The sequence below is a fragment of the Polypterus senegalus genome, chromosome 9 (genome assembly GCF_016835505.1).
Source record: "Polypterus senegalus isolate Bchr_013 chromosome 9, ASM1683550v1, whole genome shotgun sequence".
Taxonomy (NCBI): domain Eukaryota; kingdom Metazoa; phylum Chordata; class Cladistia; order Polypteriformes; family Polypteridae; genus Polypterus; species Polypterus senegalus.
Window position 1 is genome coordinate 43,455,580 of NC_053162.1, and position 23,601 is coordinate 43,479,180.

General features: G+C 38.3%; 1 protein-coding gene across 3 annotated transcripts in view; it reads left to right on the forward strand.

Annotated features, from left to right (window-relative positions):
- Nucleotides 1-23,601, forward strand: part of bcar1 (BCAR1 scaffold protein, Cas family member) — a 266,163-nt gene that overhangs the window by 231,407 nt on the left and 11,155 nt on the right. For all 3 annotated transcript variants that reach the window (XM_039763018.1, XM_039763020.1, XM_039763019.1), the window contains 3 exons: nucleotides 12,642-12,797; nucleotides 18,203-18,313; nucleotides 22,016-23,251. In XM_039763018.1, the coding sequence (XP_039618952.1) occupies nucleotides 12,642-12,797; nucleotides 18,203-18,313; nucleotides 22,016-23,251 (1,503 nt within the window). The remainder of the gene's footprint in view (nucleotides 1-12,641; nucleotides 12,798-18,202; nucleotides 18,314-22,015; nucleotides 23,252-23,601) is intronic.

Below are 23,601 nucleotides of genomic sequence, written 5' to 3' on the forward strand. Positions count from 1 at the left end.
ATGGCACCTTATTAAGAAAGACAGAAAACTCATTTCTCCAGCTGAATGGCCCTACCGCCCAGCCTTGTCACACAGAAGTGCTCTGCTCGCTTACAGGCCCCCCTTTTCTCATTGCATTCGCTTCTATACCTGGTGGCAGAACACAGTCTAGTGATTTGATCGCTCTTGGACCTGTCTGTCTAACGCTTCATCCTTTCTCTGGCTTCTTCAGAGCTCATTTTCAATTGCGCTTTGGCATTTTGCATCTTTTCATACCCACCCTTTATCTCAAAACTGCACAAGGAATATAGTGCCTTTGAAGGTGCCCTGACCTTCACAGACTTCCTTTGTTTGCCTCTCCCTCTCTATTTTCTGGTGATTGCCTATCTGTATTGTGCTTATCACTTTGAAAAGGGCATGGCAATCACATTCTCTTCTGCCAAAAGAAAGCCACCGATCGATTTGAGTGTTAATTTCAGAGAAGGTCTAGAAAGGGCGCCAACAAACTATTCAAAAAAAAAATAAGGGGGATTAGAAACTGAAATGTTTGCTTTTCTTCCATGCTTTCAGAATGGGGGGATGTGGGACTTGATAGAGGACTTCATTCTCGCCAGGGAGACCTGCCAATTAGGTCACATGCGATGCACCAGTCAGCTACAGAGCAGTGTCTGAGTCTCCATAGCTACAGGGCCAAAAGTGCAGGGAGTACAGAAAGGTTTAGTTTAGAGATTAGAGCCTGTAATTAGTGGTCACGTCGCTCTTGATGTTTAACAAAGCATCTTTGATTTTGTCAGCACCCAGCTAGCTAACACTCTATTCGGAGAGGGTGGGCCAAAACATGTTCTCATGCCAGGAGAAACTGAACTGGAGTGTGGGTAATTGTGATGACTGAACCCTGGAACTTGCGTCAGAATCTCAGTGGTTAATCTTACAGTCACATAAGATCAGTGAGTGCTTTAATAACCCAAGTATTCATAGAAACCTGGTTTCTAAAATGCAGCATATACCTTTATTCAAGTTAGAGAAACTGAGTTATTGCTCTCCAGGGAATCCTATTAACACATGTACATTTATCCATGAGTAACCAGGGTGTGTACCCATGTAAACCCTTAACTGAGTTACACTTAAATATTTTGTAGTCTGCACATGTCGGTTGCTCTCTGTTAGCCTGTGCATGTGTTAGCTTCACACTCACCTCCAGCATCCACAGGTAGAAAATGGTGGAAGCATCCACAACGATCAGTCTCCTGAGGCAAGTGCTCAGGCAATCGCATTATTCCTTCTTCTTGTGGAAATCATTTGTCTCAGTATTTCAGAAATCACTAGATTTTATGTTGATGAGATAAACGAACAGCACTAATCTTAGCAGCACAATCCCAGGAATAGTGTTGTGGGGTCATGTGGTAAAAGTAATGTGCATTATTAACTCCAATGTTACTTTTTAAAGTAACCAGTGACCTAACACAATGCTTGTTTTATTGAAGTAAAAATACCTGCTTTATTATTATTATTGTTATCTGGCAGTAGTGGGTGTGAGGCAAGTATGCTGCTCTTTAAGCAGGACTCAGTCACAAAGCCAAGCAGGAAAGAGTGTGTTGCATGCAATCTGGGAACAGTGGCCTATTAATAAAGTGTTTGTTTAGTTTCTTCCACCTATTTGCCAAAGTTATGTTTTGAAAAAGTGGAATATATCCATATGTCCATCCATATGTTGAATCTTCGGGGGCTCACGTTGTGTGTGTAAAAAGGGGATAAGATGTTATTTACATAACACCACATGAAGGACTAAACATATTTATAAAACACAAGAAAATGATCACAGGCTTTTATACATGTTTTTGGATACCCTGCAACTGATGATGACGTTTAACTCTTTTTTTGATGTCGGAAATTTTTGCCAAAGGAGAACTCCATAAGTGGGCTTGCATATGGAAACAGAGGCTTGTAAGAAACCAGGTTGCTGCCTTAACTGAGTTACTTACCTTATCCTGGTTTTGTGTGTGAAACGAACTGATTTACACCTAAAATTAGGAATCATTTTCTCAGGTTGTGCATTAATATAAATAGCACAAATGGTGAATTAGTGGCATAAATGTGCAGATATACTGGTTAACACTCAGGAATCACCTACTTGGGGTGATGTTGATCTAAGCAGTAAGAATGTCTTCCCTCAGAATTGTAACAGATGTGAAGTGGAAAAATTCTTGCGTCCACAACAAGCTAACCCACTGGCCACCGTCTCTCCCTCATTGCATTCTGCACCAGGGAGTTTACCCTGTTTCTACCGGCAGAGCTGTTAATGGTTTGATCTCCATTTCTGAGATACCTATGCAAGAGTGATCAACTTTTAGATAATAGTATTTGTAAAGCTGCAGATCAGTCATGTTAAAGTAACTTGTTGGATCCATGTGAGTTATTCACTGTTTTTTTTCTGTCTGGTTAAGACTGAGCTCCTTAAACTTTTGTTTCGTGTAAGGAGATGTGTCATTCTTCTCAGGTTTTGTTGTACAGGGCGGGCCTGATAGCAGTTGTGAAAAGACTTCTTGTCACTTCATAAACAGTGGAAAGGCAAACAGTGGGATATATTTGAGGAAGAAATGAAGTGCGTCACTCGAGAGTAGCATGCATGTGAAGGTGTCATGTGAGGGGGTGAGGACATTTCTTTTTCTTTCTCTCTAAAGGTAATCTCTTGAAATTGCACTAGGAACAAGGATAAAACTTATTACTGCTATTATTATTTTATATTTGGATGACCTCTTTATCTAAGGTAACCAAGGTGATTTACAAGCTCGGAATGCAGTATAATTCTACCTTGAATTTCCCCAGGTTGGGAAACTGTAGTCTACAGATTATACATGAATCAAATAGATCAGATTTTATGTTGTATAGAACCTTTTAGAGTGAGTACTTTATTACAGTATGAGTGTACATACTATAATAGTAGATGTCAGTTTTTAAGTCAGAAAGGCACGTTAAAATGCATAGTGAGGGATCAAGTGTCACACCATCTAGAAAATCATTTGCAGAAGGTGGTAATGGGTCTGTGGAATAGGACTCTCTCTATTATGGTATCTTTCATTCGAACCAAGCAATGCTTTTATAGAGCAAACATTTTGTCAGTATGACACATTTAGCTCAAAGACTGTTAATTTAGGCTTTGCAGTGAAGCCTGTTATTGCATTGGTTTAAGCAGTTACCTTGCCAGTACCTCAAGGTGACATTTTGATGGCGCATTACTAGTTAAGAGTTACAAAGGGAATTTTATGCAGTTTACAGAAGGTGCCTTGTTGTTAAAGCTGATAGCAGCCTTGCAGCTATCATTCTTTGTTTCTCCATTTGTGCCCCCTTTCCCTTAACCCTGATCTCACGCCACACTGCTTACCCAAGAGGTACAAGTAGTTTGGCGAGAGCTACCACCGCTCATTGTCTTAAAAAATTGCAGCTCACTGGGACACTTTTTAAGGCATGGCACTACATGCTGGAGTTTTCTGGATATTTTCTTTAAAAGTTAATTAATTGTGTTAACTTTTTTTTAATGTGGGAAAAGTCATTTGAAATCCATTTTTTAAAATGACCTCTCCTGTTACCATACCTGAATGTTAGCTTGTTTTGCCTGTTTGTCTTAAATTTTAAATCGTCCAGAGGACTGCAGGTTGGACCTAACAAGCTGGACATAATGGAAACTGTACCCTTCCTGTTGATCCAGCCAAGTGCTAATTGTTTTGCTTAGTGTGTGACAGTCAAATTGAAAGTGAGATTAAACTATTGGCAGATACCCCACACTGGCCTTGGCAAAAGGAAAACTCAGAATGATAGTGTGACTTATTAATGTGATATCTGAAAAAAAAAATAAATATATGATTGATTTGCCAGCTGGGTAAGTTGGAGAGCATGTTATGCTGCTTCTTTGTCTGCTTGCTTCCTTTTCTTTGAAATATTATATTTTTGCCCTTTTTATTTGCCCATCTTTTTGTTTTATTGTTCCTGAGAAAATAACTGTGAATAGGAATTCAAATTTACAGGTTACATGCTGCCAATAGAACCTGTCGTTCTTAGCAGAAATGTTAATTCAAATACTTAATTTCAAAAGGTTTTTTTTTATTTGCAGATAACACATTGCTGCTAGGGAGCTATAAAAGCATGAAGTATACCAGCATGTGTATTTATGGAAAGACATCACCTTTCTGTGGTTATAATTTATGGGCAGATAATGAAAATTTCGTTCATGGCGAGTTGTTTTCTCTAGTGACGGACACTTTAATTTGCACCTAGTAAAAGATACTAAAATAAAACAAATTTGTGAAATCGCAGCAGTGTTTCCCCTCTAGAAATCCAGTCTGGCAGCAGGGTGGAATAGGGCTTGTCGGTGATCTCACATGTAAACATCAAAGTTGGTGTCCCCTTTAGAATTTTTTTGTCTGTAGAATATGAGTTGTCCCCTTCAGCATTTCACAGGCGTGGTTGCAGTTGTGACAGGTTTGTGGGCTTTGAGCATTTTGGTACAGGTAGATGGCAGAGCTGTCAGCAGGTTGCCATTACTGATTGCATATGTGAAAAAAAACAGACTTGAATGACAGCACAGCAGATATAAACATTTTATTGTTCATGTGTGGGTGCCTTTCTTTCTTTCTTATGCTCTTTTGGTTGTTTCCATGTGGGCAGAGACGTGAAACCACTTGTGTGACATTTTTAAATGAAAAGATAGTAGTGTGGACATAGCCGAAAACATCTGAGGAGTTAAGTGCAGGAAGGATACAATGTATACTATTATATCACATAGTGAGTGCAGAGTAGTGAATTCATCTTCTTCATTGTCACCTTGTTCATACATTCATATTATCTTTGGGGAAAAAAGCCATGCTGACAAGTTTCTAGTGGCCTTTTTATAAGTAAAATTTATAAATGAGCTTTTCTTAGCACATCTTTGAATAACTAGAAAGACATAATCATCTAATGTCTACAGTAATGGAAAAAATATTTCTTTTGGAAGATAAAACATGTAGTCCTGCACCTTCTCCCATACTGCTGGTGATACTGATGAACACTTTAAAATCACTTCAGTTTTTTTTCCAGCTCCTTCTGACTCACCTGTACAAGAAAACCCTCAAATACTGTATGATATAAAACTCAACTTGTCTTGATCTATTTATGCAAGCCATCAAGCTTTTTGAGGTTTCCCCTATTTTGGCCCTCAGGCCCTGAAAAAAACATAATTTTTAGGCAATTTGTGAGCCATTTTTGTGCAGGAAATCACACTCTTATGATAAAGAGTAAAATAATGGGTGTCTTCAGTAAAAAATGATCAGAGGGACTTGAAGTTGTGCATGCCACATCATCTGACCCCATGGATTAACACCTAATGAGATATGAGGGATCAAAATCCCTCCTTTCCACAAATCTTTGAAACAAAAATAGGTATGTGGAGTGTTGCTTTATAATATTTCAAGTTTTTTGATCATGAATATACTGTATATATTTTTTTATTTAATTTTAAACCGTTAGTCCTATCTCGGCGGCACGGTGGCGCAGTGGGTAGCACAGCTTCCTCGCAGTTAGGAGACCCGAGTTCGCTTCCCAGGTCCTCCCTGTGTGGAGTTTGCATGTTCTCCCCGTGTCTGCGTGAGTTTCCTCCGGGTGCTCCGGTTTCCTCCCACAATCCAAAGACATACAGGTTAGGTGCATTGGCGATTCTAAATTGTCCCTAGTGTGTGCTTGGTGTGTGTGTGTGCCCTGTGGTGGGCTGGCACCCTGCACAGGGTTTTTTTCCTGCCTTGCACCCTGTGTTGGCTGGGAATGGCTCCAGCAGACTCCCATGACCCCTGTAGTTAGGATATAGCGGGTGGGATAATGGATGGATGAGTAATCCTATCTCTCTAAGAGCCAATCCCAGAAGATTAAAAATGACAAATTTCAAACACAAGCATTTAGATTATTTCTAGATCAGTGATTTTGATCCTTAACTATGAATCTAGCCCTCTAAGGACTTCTGTCAGAGTATGAAAAATGACGTTACTATTACAATCAAGAATATTTAGACTTTAAACGTTTAAATTAAAATGCACATATTTTAAAGTTTCAAATATTTGATGCAACTGGTCTTGTTTATTATGTACTTAGTTTAGTTTTGTCATGAAATAAACATTAAAGGTTCAGCAGATTGATAGATACCTTTGTAAAATGGACCAAAACCCAGGTGTTAAGTGCAGCGATTAAGCCTTTGGACTTCAAACCCTGAGGTTGTGGGTTCAAATCCCACACACTGACACTGTGTGACCCTGACCAAGCCACTTCACCCACCTGTGCTCCAAATGAATAAAAAAAAAGAAGTGTAATCAGTTGTATCTCCAATTGTATCTCAAATGTTGCAAGTCGTTTTGGACAAAGGTGTCGGCCATATAAATAAATGTAACTTTAAATACATGATAAGATATCTATTCTAACCTTCTTCACAGGTTAAAAAAAGACTAGACAGAAAATAGAAACTTTCAAGAATCTTAAAAGTTACTTCTAAGCAAAAACTACTGTATACCTATATAAGGGAAACATTATTTCACTTAAAATATTACTTCAGACAAGGGTGTCACAATGAAGGGATTTCCTAGGGATTTCTGAAGCTCATTTCAGTGATGTGTCTCATTTTGAACCAAATAGTTAATGTCACTTAAAATTTATTCCAGAAAGAGAATTCTATCAGACTGAACAGTGTAGACCATGCTGTTACTCAGTGGCTTGCTTCTACATTAATCATTTGACGGGGAATTTTTCATTCTAAAAAGTGCAAACACATAATCTACAGTATATCATTGCATGTCTTATGAAATGTGTTATTTGAATAACTGTGCCTTCAGTTAATAATGCAGAACTTCCACCAAATTGTTGCATTATGAACTATAGCCTTCTCAAACCCAATTTATTCAATGCAGGATCATGGAATGCAAGCAAGGTGAAAGCAAGAAAGCAGCCTAGATTAGGGCACCAGTCCATTGGAGGGCCCACATTATGACACATATCCATCATAAATGAGAAGAATATAGCACAAGCTAAGCATATGGAAACAGGGTTACAAGGTTAAAATGATATGAATGTCTTTAAGCTTCTCCATAGTGCATCTTGCAGTTGTGTCAGCTGTACCATAACAATAAATATTTGTTTTCTCAAGCAACACAGTAATCAGTTTTAAAGCAGAGTATACCAGATTTTATGACTTAATTTTTAGGTGGTGAGGTTGCTAAAAAACAGGTTAGCAATCCATAAATGTGTAGGTTAGGTTAACTGGTGCCTGCAAGTTGCCCAGTATGGGTGAGTATGGGTGTCCCATCCAGGACTGCATAATTAAATTATTAAAATGAGAAAGCAAGCATATTAAGTGTGCACTTAGTTACTGCAGAAGGTAACCAGATTGAGTGTGGGTGTGATGGTGCCCTGTCCAAGACCCTGCCATGCACTTAATACTTATGAAGTAGGCTGTGAATCCCCATTACACACATGGACAAATGGGTTAAAAATAGATTGGTGGATAGATGTTGAGTGTGCAATGCTGTAAACCGGGCAGTAACTAAAATAAAAAGGTCACCTGTCTTGTAACAATGAGACTTTATAAATGGGACAGTCAGCAGCATTATAAAAGCCTCATCTGTCTTCTACACAAGACTATAAAATCGTCTGTGACAAATGTAAAAAAAAAGACCTTATTTGTCTCATGCATGACGGACTTTACAAGTTGTTTATACCTTTTATTAGAAAAACAAATTACCAGCATCATGTAAGAGTCGTCCTTTATCTGGTTGTTACTCAAGTGAAAGGTTTACACATATGAGAAATCCCATCTATGGAACGTTGTCTAATATAAAAAAATAGATGCATTATAAATTGGAGAGTGAACAGTCTGCCATGTTAATTGAGTGATTATCTGTGGATGGCTCAGTAAGCTGAGATGTCATCAATATTTAGGAAGAGACTTCATAAAGTGGACAGCCATTTGTATTGGAAAAGACATTTCCTGTATACTCAGAGAGAGACATCATAGATTTGACTTGTATTGGTATTAAAAAAGACATGAAGGATATTACAAGTGGAATGTTCCCAGTATTAAAATAATAAATATTACCTGCTTCTTTTGAGAGATGTCATTAAGTCTGCAGTCGGCAGCCAGAGTACCAGATTTTGTAACCTTTTTTTTTTTGTCTTTCGTGGGTCTGTTGCTGCTGCTTTGACTTCTCTAATGTTCTTAACTCTTCACAGATTTCTACAATGCAGGCACTCAGCAGGTGTCCTGACTAAATCCATCAACGCTGTGATGCCTTGACTACTGGGACTCACAATTCCCTTGTCATCTCTCTCTGTAAAGATTAAAACAAACACTCACACTCCTTTTGGTTTCATTTCTGTATGAGCCTGCCCAGCTTAACAGATCTAAAATTCTTATCCAGACATTACGATACCCATTTTAATGCCCACATTCAACATTGCCTGTTGACAGTTTTCAATAGGAGCCTCTCTGTCCTCCCTGATTAGAATTAGGTTCTCCTGAGGTGTTGGCTTTGCCATCTATTTCACTGCCTCTTACACATACTGTAGCTGGCCGCTTGCAGAAGATAGATTTGGCTTGTTAGGTTCTGCTTTGTTTTGACATCTGTGTCATGAGTTTTATTGTTAGTCAATCCCACATGTTTGTAATCTCCCCCTGTTATGATCCATTCCCATTGAGGTAGCGTTAAGGTAAATATAAATATCTGCTTCTTTCAACACATGTGTGCAGGTATTCATTATGTGGCTTTGTGAAACAATAACCAGACACAAACGTGAGGCTGCGAAGACAGCGACAAGATAATACTGATGAGTGGCTTTGGGTGAGAAATATCAAGGGTGCGTAGGAATGGAACAATACAAAAATAAGACAACAACTCAGAGTAACGAGCAATGAATACCTTTTCAGAGATATAGTAAATTCTCTATTACTGGCAAAATACACAACTACTCATCTAAATCCTGACTTCAGAAGCAAATGTGTAGTGAGTCCTGTCCACATCTCATGCCTGCACTTGCTCAGCAGCAGCAATTAATTCTGTGGTCTTCTGTAGCCTGTTTATTCCTAAGTGCTCCTGTTTTTAAATTACTGACTTGACTCTGCCTAGTTTTGCGTTAATGCTTTGTTACTGGTTTAATCTCATTCCTTGATATTTTCCTGATGTTTAATTTTAACTTGACCCTGTTGCTATTATTTTTTTCTACCTTCTGTGTTGTTTCCCTATATTTTTGCACCCATCTAATGCACTGTCCTGCTCTTTAGTTCTTTTTTCCTAAATAGTCATTAAACTTATGTTATGTTATTTGTTGAGCTGTCAGTCATATGGTTGTAAGTCCCCCTTGAGAAAACAACACTGGTGACTTTTCTCTTTTGTGCAAGTAAGGGTTGTGCGGTATACTAGTACTGACAAAGTACCCAAAAAATCCCCAACATTTTAAATGGTACGGTACCAGCATTTCAGGATTTTAGATACCTGAAGTGAACTTAAGTCTTCACTCATTTCCATTCCCTCCCCCTTCCCTGGACACTAGTTATTACAGTTGATGAAATACTTCCATTCACAGAATTCATGAGACGAAACTACACAATTCATAAGAGGATCCCCTCTTATTGCTTTATTACAATCGGGACTTCACAGCTGTCAAGAGGGGAGCAGTGCATTGTGTGTCCCGATGGCACGGCGCACTAAAGGAGCTAGAATAAGACAGGAGGTTTTGGAGTTATCCGTTATTTGTTTCATAAGCACTAAGGTACCGGTGCTGAAGTCTGAAAGCTGCTATCGATACCAAAGTCAAAATTTTACTACTGATACAGCAGCAGTGCTAATATTGGCCCCCTGTACTCACAGGCAAAAAGGTAATTAATTCCCGGGGTGTATTCATGTTTTTTTTTTGATTGTACAGAAGCCTCTATACATGTACTATATATAATAAAAAAAGGTTTACATCTATCATTCAAGTAAATTCAGGGTAAACACTTGGAATATGTGGTTTAACATAGGCATGTGTAAACATAGGAAAAAAAACAATAATTATATACATAATATAGGGAACAATGACTACCAAGCAGAAATTAATCTAAGGCAATGCACACATGAACTTTAAAAAGCTAGAACATTATTACTGTAGGTCATATGATAAAAGGCATCTTAGACAAACATAAGAACATCACCTTCAGATGCTGTCATTTAATGGTAAGGTCACATCTGGACTCATGCATGTATTTTTTTTAACATCAATGTCACATTCTACAACTTCTAGTTGGAGTGGATGTCAAATCTGATAACTGGAATTGCTGAATGTTGTCAAATTTCATAACTAGATTTCGCAAAGAATGTCAAATTAGGTGACTACATGGCAACTTTCCATCCTAGTTTGATGTGATTGTTTTTTTTTTTCTGACAGCTTTGCCTGACAGAGCTGGTGCCTGTGTGAAGGCTTTACAGGTATGGTGAGTTCAGCCACAATCTTACCCCCTCTTTTATTTTTTCCATTCTTTCACATTGTGTAAAACACACAACATCAGACAGACAAGTCTTCTCTTTGTCAGGTACGAAACCCCTGTGTTCCTTATTTCTTGTAGCTGCATTATATAAACTGTATGTCCAGGTGAGCGCTCATTGGTTGTCAGCTCTCATATGCACAGAGTCCTCCCCTACAACTTAAGACAAAGATGGACCTGCTTGATTTTGTAGGGATGAGTTTAGATTGACTGGACGGAGTTACTGGAAATGTCATACTCCATGACTGGATTCACAGGAGCACACTGCTGGCGGCCCCATACCCTTAACATTATGTAAATGTAGCCATGTAATGTGATCAGGACCTTAAATTATCTTGATACAAAATAAAGTAGCATCTCCAGACACTGTGTAGAAAAGAGCACCAAAGTGCATCCTAGGACTAAAGGAACTCTCTTAAGGGTGCGTCTTACTCTGACAGGCTAATGGAATTAAAATTCTTTAGTTGTAACCAGAGAAAGGTTCATGAGTACTGAAAATAGTGTATCAATAGTCATGGACTCAGAGACACTGGTGAAAATTAAGGGGAAATGAATTAAAGATGGAATCCCAGGAGTTCATCTTCACATAAAGGGAATCTGAAATAAACAACCAAGTCAGGTGGCTAGAGCGATGAAGCTATTACAACTTTAAGGTATTTAGAGGAGATACTAAAATGGATGAGCTGTTATGTGGAATAAGTACCCTCTTCTTTGTATTACTGCAAATTTTTTCCAAATTCTGTACAGCATGATTACCTCATGTCACATGTGAAAAGCTAAAAACTTACTTTCATTGAGTAATCAGATGAGGGAAGGCATTAATGGTATTTTTTTTATTTTGTATGTTGTATTTTACAGTGCAGCAAATGAAGATTTCGCAGTCTGTTACATTTGCCTAAGAGTAACAGCAGAAAGCTAGAGGAAATCGGTTTAAACTGATTACCTTCCCAAAAACATCAGCATATCAGCATTAAATCAGTTTATGTACAGTATGTAATAGAATCTTTTCAAATCCTTTTCAGGGTCACAGGGAATAGGAGCCATAAATAATAAACATATACCCTTTATGTACATATGCTGATGAGAGCAGAACTACAAGTGGGAAGCAGTTTACACCTGTGACATATAGGAAATAAACCTGAAAATAACTTGATTGTTGCCTGCATGTACAGAGTTTGATTTGTATCTTCTGTGTGAAACTCCTGGTTTATCTGTTTTGTGAGAGGACAATCCTTGTATAATAAGCTGCATCTTGTGGTATCTCTTATATTCAATACCTGAAATAAATACAAAAAAACTGAGAGTGTATTGTTCATCACATTTAACCACAGGAGGGTTAAAGCTGAATTCATACTTTCTTCATTTTCTTTTATTGTTGTTGAGTACTGTAACCTCTCGCCACCCCTTCATTTTTATGACAGGATTGATTGATGAGTTGTAGTCGAGTAGTGAGCTATGCTCACCTGGCACATGTATGTGCCCAATATTGCAGTGCTTCTTTGTAACAAAGTGATGGAGAGGGGGAAATGCTTACGTGAAATAAAAAAACAATAAATATCCAAAATAGAAAAACATCCTGTGCCAAAAAGAGAATAAAAATGACTCACAGCACACATATAAACACCTTCAAACAACACAACGACAGGTTGTACATCCCCTGACGTGTTTGGTCCTGTTGTCCATTTTCATCTCTGAATTCCATCTAGTGAATTAGTGAAGAGTGCAGAGCCAGTGGCGGGAGGTCACAGTTCATACTGTTAGGGCATGACTGTTGTCAAGCTGAAATCCCCTTGACTTTGTTTATTACACCAAGCAGTGATCATTTCTTTGATGCTCTCAGGCAGCCCAGCATGTAATGAATGCGGGAGTGTAGCTAAGAATAGGTGATGTGAGAGTTTTTCATTCACGGTAGCTTATTCCCTATCCTTTGCTTGGATGAGAATTCGGCAATGAAGCCTTCATATCCAGTTTTGAAGCCTCAGGGGATCCATATTGATTTTGGGACTTTTTGTTACACTGTATTACAAGTCATATTTTTATTGACAATGAATGGCCCAGTGAGGCAGTGCTCTCGTGTTAAACAAGTGAAAATGAAGTGACATATTGCTAATTTTAACTGCTCCCATTTTCACAGGTGGTGGTGCCAACTCGGATGGGCCAGATTTATGTGTATGACACTCCCAAGACAGAACAAGATGAGTACGATGTGCCTCGCCATCTTGCCCCTTCACAGGAGATCTATGACGTGCCTCCCAACAGGGGAGGACCTACAATCCCGTACGGTCAAGAGGTATGTTTTCTCCATGACGTCCCAAGTGTCAGGATCTTCACATTTTATGCAATTTACATACTTTCTGTGTGATTCCACAACTTTGTGTTCTCCTTTTTTATGACATCTTCACAGCTTTCCAGTTATTTACAACTTATTTAACTTTTTTTTTTTTTTTGCTACTTTTAATTTTTGCTGACTGTTCATTACTTTCGTAGCTTCCATGGTATTTGTCTATTTTTTTTTTTTTTACTGTTTCTGCAGTTTTCACAATCCTTGTGCCATATCTTTAGCTTTTCTGTTTTTTCTAACATTCCATTTATTTATGACAGTTTCCAGTTTCCCCCATTTTCTAAGTGATTTCTGCAGTTTCCATGTTCTCTGACCCCTATGTGCTGTCATTTTGGCAGCTCATCTATTCTTCAGTAAGTTTCCTTAGCTGCTTCATTCTCATATTTTTACAGGTGCATGTGTTCTTTTGCAGTTTTTGTTACATCTTGAATTTCCCAAACTTTTCGCAGCTTAACCATTTTCACTATGGTTTATGGTTTGCACGTTTTCTTTTTCAATTCATTGCTGGATGCATTTTAGAGACCCTTAACACTATTCACATCTTTAAACAGTTTCCAAACTATGGAGTAATAATACCCACCAAAAACTGTCAACAAACAATATGTACCCAAGGTGAATAAGACAAATGGTATATTTTGATAAAGTGGACCATCTATTCCTAATATTTCTCTCAATACAATTTCTTAACCTAAAACTCAGAGGCAATACAGTACAATTCACCAGTAAAATTCTAATCAGAAAAAAAAACAACTAACAAAAAACATTGTATGGCAAGATATTATACAGAATATGCATAACAACATATTGTACAATACAGAATCTTATGAGAGTTTGTGTGTACACAGTATATATAAGTGTGAATATATGCGTGTATAATATGCATACTGTATACTGTAGATATGAGCAACTTTTCTTCTCCAAGTGTCCTTGTTCTACCTCAGATGTCTGTCTCTCATGCTCGCTCTTTCTTTTCTTTTTAGTAGATTTATATTATATATAAACAGAAGGCCTTGTTAGTTGCACAGTCTGCCATGGCCTTGTGCTGCAAAATCCAGGTTAAGATAAGCTCTAGATTCTGGCTGCAGGCATCCAGCGCCCTTGGCAATTACTGGCTGTAAGTAAACAGCTCATCTCTTTACAAACATTTTACCCTGCCAGACTGGGAAGCAAGCTGCCTGCTGATAATGATTCTCTCTTTCCTTATGGATGTATATAAAAAAATCAGAGAATAAACATCCCTTCAGGGCAAACTGTCAGCTTCCGCTTGGCACTTGTTCCAAAGAATCTCTTGTGAACATAGAGCCAGTTTTCAAGATATTTCTTTCCCCATTTTAATAACGGCACAGGCATGCTGTGGCTCAAGAATGCTAATTTGAGAGGTCATGGAGAAAGGAAGTTGAAAGTCATATACAGTTAGTTTACACACTAACACACTGCAGGGCTAGCTACCATAAGATTGTTTTCACTCTTTCCAGTGGTGGGATGTTTGTGTTTCTACCCTGTTGACTTCCCTGCTTTCTTTCTCTTCCTGAAGGATGCATAGTTTGAAATTCTCATAGCATTCACAAGCACAGAATCAGTTTTACAACCTCTTTGCTGATCGCTTTAAAACAAGGATAAATCTCAGCTTTTCCTTCTTTTCTAGAGTGACTTTTTCTCTGCCAAAACAATCAAGCAACATTAGGGCTTATGGCTTTTCACCTTAATCTTTACAGTATAGGCAACTGACATGGGAAACCTGATTCAAGGGGGCTGTTTTGTCTAACAGTCATTGAAACCTTGCTCTGAATTAATAATATCACAAATGATAAAATAAAACATATAATCCTGTGCAACCTATCATCCATATCCTTCAGTATATCATAACATATTACCACTGCTGAGCTGCAGATGAGACTAGAGTAAAACACCCCATCTTCAGTGATTTTTGGCTTAAAACGCCTTCAGTTTTCAGCTCTCCTGATCACTTGAGATTGAGAGTGCTACTCCACTCTGTTGTGTTCCTCCATGAAGCCTGCCAGCTCTCCTTTTTTTACTGGGTTTAGGAAACTGTAATCCTCAGAAGGTACCTTCTCCCACCCATGGAAGAACATGCAAAACTCACAAAGGAGTGTTTTGTTTTTCTTTGATTGGAAACAAGGAAGCAAGAGATGGGCACTGCTGCTACCATGTTAGCCTTGTGTAAATAAAGGTTCAACTGGCATTTTCGCTTCTCCTCCATGTCATTAAGCAGTCTCGGGATGTTCATCTCCGGGGCCTCCTGCAATGCTACTTGACTGTCTTGGCAATATATTTCAATATTAAGTGTGTTCTAAGCTGCACTCTAACTGACAACCTTTATGCTGTCCTATTTCTTCCCAACATTGGAGGAAACATTGACTAAGAAGTCTTATTTGACAGCTTTCACTCACAATAGCTCAAGGTGCTTGGTCTCTTGCCAACAGAAGTAATCCAAGTTGAGCTCTCCGTGATGGATTACGCCTGAACTTATTTTTCAACAAAGTGAAGCTGAAGGAAGAAAAAACATTAGCAGTGCAATGAATAGCATCAGACTGCTGCTGCTATTCATGTACCTCTTTAATACTAGTGATGATTGTAAATCAAATGTCGGGATGCCTACCAATGGAGCACAGTGAACAACCAGAGCATGGCACTAACAAAACAAATTGTTATTTATTTTGGTATTATTCCCATGTTATATAAGGTTTAATCACTAGGTGACGCTGAGACCAAAAAAAAAGGTATGAAAACATAAAAACTGTGCTACCTCTGAGGGTTTAACTGTACAGTTTCTTGAGAATAAAGCTCCCTTAAACCCTCTGTCTCTCTCTGTTTCCTTAACTCCAAATCCCTAGTCTTTATTCCACCTACCAGCCCAGTTTTTTCCAAGCCTTTCCACCTGATACCCCACTCAAAGTGCCTTTGGGAATCTGACAGTTTTATCCCCGCTCTTGAGATCACTTCTGGCCAGTCCCCAAAATAGCTTCCAGGTGTCTGAGGCAGCTCTACAGTATGCTTGCTCCTGGGATACCAGGCTGTAGCTCCCTCCAGTGGTTGTGTTATCATTGCACCCCTTAGCCCCCCCGTTATATTTAAAGCTTCTGATCTCAAGGGCAAATCCTTAGTCACTCAAATGCAGCATGGCCCAGCTCATCCCTTTCTAGGTCAACGCTACTAGTAGCAGAATATCACATGGTCTCAGGTTATAGCATCTCAAATTATGACAATTCTTTGAATTTTCAGAGCAGCCTGTGATACCGAAATGAACTTGTACACAAAGTAGTTAACGTAAGGTAGTTCTATAAGCTGTACGTCACAGATCATATCAGCGGAGTTGTCAGTCATGGTTGCTGATTGTCTTTTATGTTCCATTCATCCAGTGCCTCTGTCAGCAAGCCTCAGCACTAGATCCTTGTTTTAAAACGCTTCCTTTTTTTGTTTAGGGAGGAAGTGTGAGGGCACATTTTTGAGACTAATTAATGCAACAGTTACACATGAGCAACTGTATGTGTAAATTGTAGTATTATAGAAACTAATCTCTAAAAAAGCCAGCACTTCAGATATATCAATGCATGCTAATTAAATAAAGATACAATGAATATTGAATCGAATCAGGACATCAGTGCCAATACCTAACCCTAGCTGTCACTAACACTTGGGGCAAGTTACAGTACACTACAGGGCAGTTCATACTTTGGCTTATACTATGCTTTCATTTAAAAACAGCATTTTTAAATGAAAATGATCTCCATCTACACTAGTACTCTCACATTGTTCATAAAAGTATCTCCATCCATACTAAAATGACCGTAAGCGCATATGACGTAGACTTTTGCCTACACCAGGCATGCGTACATCAGCAGAAAAATCCCTGAAGGGATGGTAATGCCGCCGGCCACTGGATTTATTGCAAAACTGTACCAAAATTTTAATTATTTGCCTTTTGAGCATGTAAGCTGCATTTAGATGCATTCAGGTAAGCAATACAACATACACCATGGAAAATAACTCTTCTGTGCCCACCATGTTGGATTATAGTTTTCTTCTGTAAAAGGTGACCAATCAAAAAATGAAATGTTGTAATGAGCATGACTCAATCAGGGAAGAACCAAACATAGTGTGATTTAGAGTCTGCATTTTCAAAAGTTAATGTTTTCACCCATCCACATTACAACGCTGCTGTTGCGTTTTTACAGAAGTATACAGCTCTGGAGAGCACTTTGAAAGTTTCTATTTTTGGGAATGAAAAACATGGGTAGTGTGAATGATATTCGACAACAGAGAATAAAGTCTGTGCTTTGTAAATGAAAAACATAGTGTGGACAGGGCCTTAGTCACCATTTTCAAACATTCTGTGCTGTAGTTCACGTGTCTCACAATCCACAGTTAGTTTTGCATTTTCAAGTCATCAGCATGCTTACAAAATGTACATCTAGTAAAAATGAGGATTGTGGTGGAAAGTAATATAATAAGGAAAAAAATGTAGCGATAAAATTTACAGAAAGTGTAGAAAAGCCACAAGAATTTTTTTTTAAATTTAGACCATAGCCAATTACTGTAATTTAATAAATAAGTTCAAAATAACAAGGAATCATGCATTTCTGCAAATTATACATTAACAGACATTTGTTAATACAAGCTCTGGCATAAATATAAAATTGGATTACAAGAATCCGCAGGAACAGAATTCATTGATAACCTTATACCCACCTGTATATCTGTCTCTTTGTTAGTTGGCCCTACCTAATGCCATTTTGGGGAACTTCTCTTCTTAATTTTGACAGGGCAACAAATACTCTCCCAGCCCAGTATTGATAAGCCAGAACCCTGTCATGTGCCACCCTTTTTCAGGATGCAGTTCCACTAATCATCACACCATCACTGACATGATCAAATCTGCAGAAAGGCCAATAGTATGGGAGGGTCAGACTTACTCATCTGGGCTCTGACTATATACTGTGCTGGGGGAACAACTTCCAGTCCAGCGGAAGACTTCTGTGCACAGGACCAAAATAGCTACCTGCTCTTCCTTGTCCTTTCATCCTTGTGGAATAATCCAAACTGTACATGCATGTCAGTTTAGTTTTCTTTATTTTTATCTTTGAAAAAATAATTTTAAGTCTGAACAAAAAAATGAGACCTGCATCAAAGCAGCCCATCCATTTACTATATTGTAAAACATGCTGGAAAGCTTGAAACCTCCTGATGTTTGTCATATCTCTGATAAAGCATTTACAGCAGCTCACTTCACTTAAGACATGTAGTTTTATGGGGTTGTGGTAACTGTTTTTTGTTTGTTTTACTTTTTTGTGGTTTATTATTTGACTGAGTCGAGTTTCTATCCTTTTGTACAGGTTTATGACACCCCACCGATGGCAGTCAAGGGACCATTGAACCAAGATGTATACGATGTCCCTCCAGTCATTGAAAAAGGCTTGCAGAACCAGATTCACCCTGCACACATGGTAAAGTTATACAGCCATCTTTCAACAGGCAGTATTAGTGATAGGTTTAAATTCATTCTGGTGAGAGGTCTGCAAAGGCTCTGCTAAAAGCTAGCCTATTTTAAATACTGGAAAGAATCCAAATCACCTTTTCTGAGCATGGTGTGATTGTTTTGGAGTTTATGGGTGTAAGGGAGCTGAATTTGACGTAGCCATGGGCACGTCATCATGAGTAGTGGGAATCAGGAGAGTGAAATGAGACCAGTTTGTGTGTCCCTTAGAAAAAAAGGTCATTATGATCAGTTGGGAAGAATGGGATGATCAATGAGCTAAAATGAAAAATGTCATAAAATGTCATTAAGCTGAGCAAAATGGATACAATGGGGAATTTTTTGTAGTAGTAATAATAGTAGTAGTATTGTCACATGCACAGAGTGCAATGAAATTTTTACTTGCATGTCTGACCAACACACAACATGTTACCACACTCTAGCACCATGATAAACAAGTAAGGTATTAAAATAAAGAACATAATTTTATCATTTATTGGTGATGGCATCTTACCAATCACATTGTTTTACTAGACCTTCCTCTCTTGTGCTTTTGTAGCCTGTCATGATCTCCAAATTAATCACATCATTTAGCAACCCTGTCTGTGGCATAATACCCCTCTGAACTGCCATTTGAATGGAGCCCTGCCTCTTTGATTCCACAGAAGAACCTAATACACCTAGTAATTTCAAAATGTCTTGCTGGGTGACTGATGTGAGGCTCTGTGGCTTTCTGAATGCAGCTTTCTGCATAATCTATGTTTTATACTAGATGATAAAAGCATTGAAAGCTTTGGGGAAAGCCTTCATCCAAAAAGTGAAGGAATACAAAGCAGACCTACCATCCATCCTTTAAGTGAATCTCCTCTATCCAGTTTTAGAGTTGCAAGCTGCTTCAGGCATGAAGCAGGAACACCCCTAGAGCAACACCATTCATTGCAGGGCTCACTCAGTCCAGGCCAGTTTGTAGTCACCAATCAATTCAATATCACATCTTTAGAATACACACAGGAAAAACAAATTGATACTGGTAGAACATACACATACCAAAAACAACAATATTTATTTCAATGGCACATTTAAAAAAAAACTGTAGCTCAAAGTACTTTATGAACAGAATAATAACATTTAGAAAAGTAAAGATAAAAAAATCCTGAACAGATGAGTAAGTAAATTAAATTATAACTTAATTCAGAAATATTTGGGTCTATAATGCTCATAATAGAAAGCAAACTTTGACAAATACTGTATGTGCTGTGGTCAGATGGCCAAGGAGAAGAGGACAGCAAAAACTCCAGTCAGTGCCTTCATCATTCATCTTTTTTAATTTCTATGCTGTCACTTGATCTTACTTGAGCTTTTACAAATCTTCTCTTTTCTATGGAAATTTAACCCTAAAGGAGACTGGTCTATAATACAAGGCATGATAAATGAGCACAGAGGTTAAGGTGTTTCTACAAATTTGAAAACATTTAGAGTATTTGTGTATATTCTGACAACATAACAGATTTTACAGACAGAAACAGAAGAAACTCAAACCTGCTTTTGTTTTCTAATGCCTAAAGTATATCATATCCATATTTCACCCTTGCAGATTCTTACATGTCATTGGATATCACTGATTCTTGATTCAAATGAACCCCAACCTTACTGTTAAATGCTTTTCTGCACAGTTTCTTCAGAGGCCCACTAGTGTGTGTTTCACCAAATGTAAATTACAGGTCAGCCTTACCATCTTCAAAATAGGTATAAATCTTAAAAAGTTATCAGTTTTTTTTTATACAGAAAATATGAGTAATCATGGAAGACAGTGAGCTTACTTAGTTAAGTTTTGCAAAAATCGATATCAGCCCTACCATTCTAAGCTGGATAATAAAATGAATATTTGGATGGATGGAGGAAACATTGATATTAAATACCTAACATTTCATGCACGCTTAAAAGAGTGTTCGTCTTCGTTCAGTTATTCCCATCATGGATCACTGAAGGCTTAGTTGGTTGGGAGGAGCAGACTGTGAATGTACAAATAAATTCTGTAACAAAATAAAAAAGGTGACATTTCAGATCCACAGATTTTTTTTGTTCAGCTTCAGGGTGCCATTTTGAGACTGGATCCATTAGTGAATTTTGAATAAATAAGACGCAGGAGGCTAAGTTCAGTACTAGAATATGAAAAAGAAATCAATCTTGTATTTTTTGTAATATTGGCTTTAAAACACACTGTGTGTGAAGTAAATATTGTGTAATTTGTATTTTTGTCTTATTTATATTGTGTAATTTTATATTTTTCCTGTTCTCGTCTACATGTTGTGGACAAGGGATTTAGTTAAGAGAAAAAAATAACTCGTGCTTATGGAGAACCTTTAAGAGCTGTGCAGAATGATGAGTTTTTCTTGCCGTAAAGCCATTATGTCTGTCAATAATCTCTAGGGTGAATTGTTACGTCAGTCCGGAAATGTGAAATCTACTCAGTCTAAGAAAGAAAAAGAGAGAACAAATTAAATTAGCATCACTGATTGAGCTGGAGCTATTCTGCTGGATGTAATTGTTTTCATTATTTTAAAGTCTTTATTTACTTGAATTTGCAAACAAGATTATTTTAAAATCTGCCACCCATCCATTAGTGAATGTGCTTCATTCAGTTCATGGTCATTTGAGCACTTTACAGGGCACACCCCATCTGCAGGGCACTGTTTCAATTGTGCACACATCTTTTAATATCATATATGCACAAATATGTGAGATGGTGTGTTTACACATAAAGCAGTGTGATTATGCTGCTTAAAGAAAAACTGTGTAAAAAAAAAAAAAAGGTAATGAGTATTTACAAAACCTGTGTGAGGCCAGGAGAACAAGTCTCTTCACTACTTCGGATTACTTATACTGACTTTTAGGATAATGTTGTGTTCTTTTATTGACTCAGAGGGCTATAACTACCTTTAATCCAGCTTCCCTTTTTAGTGACATCATTTCATTTAATTAATTTTCGTTCATTTTATTAAATGATAGAATAGCTATGGCAACTGTGCAGATACTCAAGATACAAAGTGCAATAAAACTCAGATAATGAAATGAGTGAAATATGTTAAGCCGGAAACCACCACTGAGAAGAGGTAAGCAAAATCTAAAGATGGACAATATTTAAGACTGCAAAAGCCCATAATTCAAACTTTCATCATGGATAGGCCAGATTGTTTTCATGAAGCCTTAAGTTTTCTGTACATGAAAATGAAAAGATTTTTTTAGGCATGGGTGTCATGGCTGACCGAGCACTAATTCTAGAACAGAGATCGCTGGGCATAAATGTTATGAAAATTTAACCTGGATAATCTTGTAAGAAAAGATGGGTGTTTCTAAATGATATGGTAAATTAACAGTCCACCTTTATATAAGGGATTTAAAAAGATGTAACTTTACGACATTTGATCAATCAGACAGTATGGTCAATGTCAGTAGGAGCAGATATTGATGGTACAGGACAAAGATGAAGTTCAAAGACCATAGGAGGAAACAGAAGGGTCACAGATTATTTGATTTTGTCTCTTAAGTTGCCTCATGGGTGTACACAAGGAGAAAATTCCTTAAAATTACCAGCCATCACGTATTTCCAGCATGCTGCATTTGCAAATGATGTCTGTGATGTTGAATTAAAGTTGTGCATCCTGTCTTTTAGGTGTACGATATCCCTCCATCTGTCAGCAGAGATCTACCAGACGGCCCTCTCAGAGAAGAGACCTATGATGTGCCTCCCACGCTGATGAAACTGAGAAAGAGCCCTGAGAACAAACATTATGTTTCCCAAGTTCTTCCTATGTCCACTGCTGGACTAGAGCAGCATTGTCCAGAGGATGTTTATGATGTGCCCCCACCCACTTCAAAGGCCCAAGATATATATGACATCCCAGCTACTCTGAGAAAGACGACCAACCCACAGTCTTTGCAAGACGTTTATGACATCCCACGAGAGCACCAAGGTATGGCAATAGGAATCAAGCAGGATTTAAGTGAGGACTCCAGTGATAATGTATACGATGTCCCACCACAAGTGGTAAGGGACGCCACTACAACAGATGAGCTGAGCATCAGCTTTAAAAGGCTATCGGCATCCAGCACAGGCAGCACCAGAAGCAACTTGTCCACTTCTTCTCTGGATGTTATTCCCGTGAAAGAATCTTCTATCACCAAAACCCCAGGGAAAGAACTAAACTTGGACTTGGACGTTGCAATGGAGATGCTAGTCAAACTGCAACATAGTGTGGAGAGCTCAGTTTCTTACCTCATGTCATTTATTAGCAGTAGCTGGAGGACACCGGAACAGATGGAAACCAGCCTGCAAAACATAAAGACGGCAGTGGAGAAGGTCAAAAATTCTGTGAAGGACCTCCTTGAGTTTGCCCGTGGAGCTGTGAATAATGCTGGCCAAGCCAGTGATCGCACATTGCAAGCAAAGTTGGGCAAACAAGTACAGAAAATGGACGAGAGTTATCAGGGGTTGCTAAAGTACAGTCAAGCTTTGGACAACTCCAACTGGGTTCTTAGTACATCGACATCGGGCAAGCCTTGTGCAGGGGATGACCTGGATCGCTTTGTGATGTGCTCCCGAGGTATTCCCGATGACACCAAACAGCTGGCCTCCTTTCTTCATGGCAATGCCTCTTTGCTATTTAAACGGACAAAGCAGCAGGCAACTCATGGGGATTCCAGGCTTACAATCTCACTGGAAACCATGAGTCAAGTTACCAACAACAACAACATCTCAGCCTACCAAACCGGGCTGCCTGAAAAAGCCAACATCCAGTCAAGGCCTTTGCCCTCACCACCCAAGTTTATGAATGAGGACTCTCCAGACAGCCAGTACGAGAATACAGAAAGTGGCTGGATGGAGGATTACGACTATGTCCATTTGCAGGTGAGTCTGATGTCCGAGGACACAGTTGCTTGCCCCGATTTTGTTGAAAGTTCTGTAAATTTTCGTATTGTGTGACCCTGAGCCCTTCTCCTGCCTATGCTCCACTTTTCAAAAATGTATGTGAACAATTGTGTTGTATGGGAAACTCATAAATTGCCTTGGATAGAAGCATCAGCTAAATACACAATAATAATAATAATAATAATAATAATAATGTATTTCATCTTCACATCACAAGGGTAACAAGTTAGTCAGTCATAATTGTACATCATACATTGAGTTCTTAGTTTCACCAAAATAATATACTGCTCTAGTATTTAAAATATACCTAAACATATGTAATGTTTTTT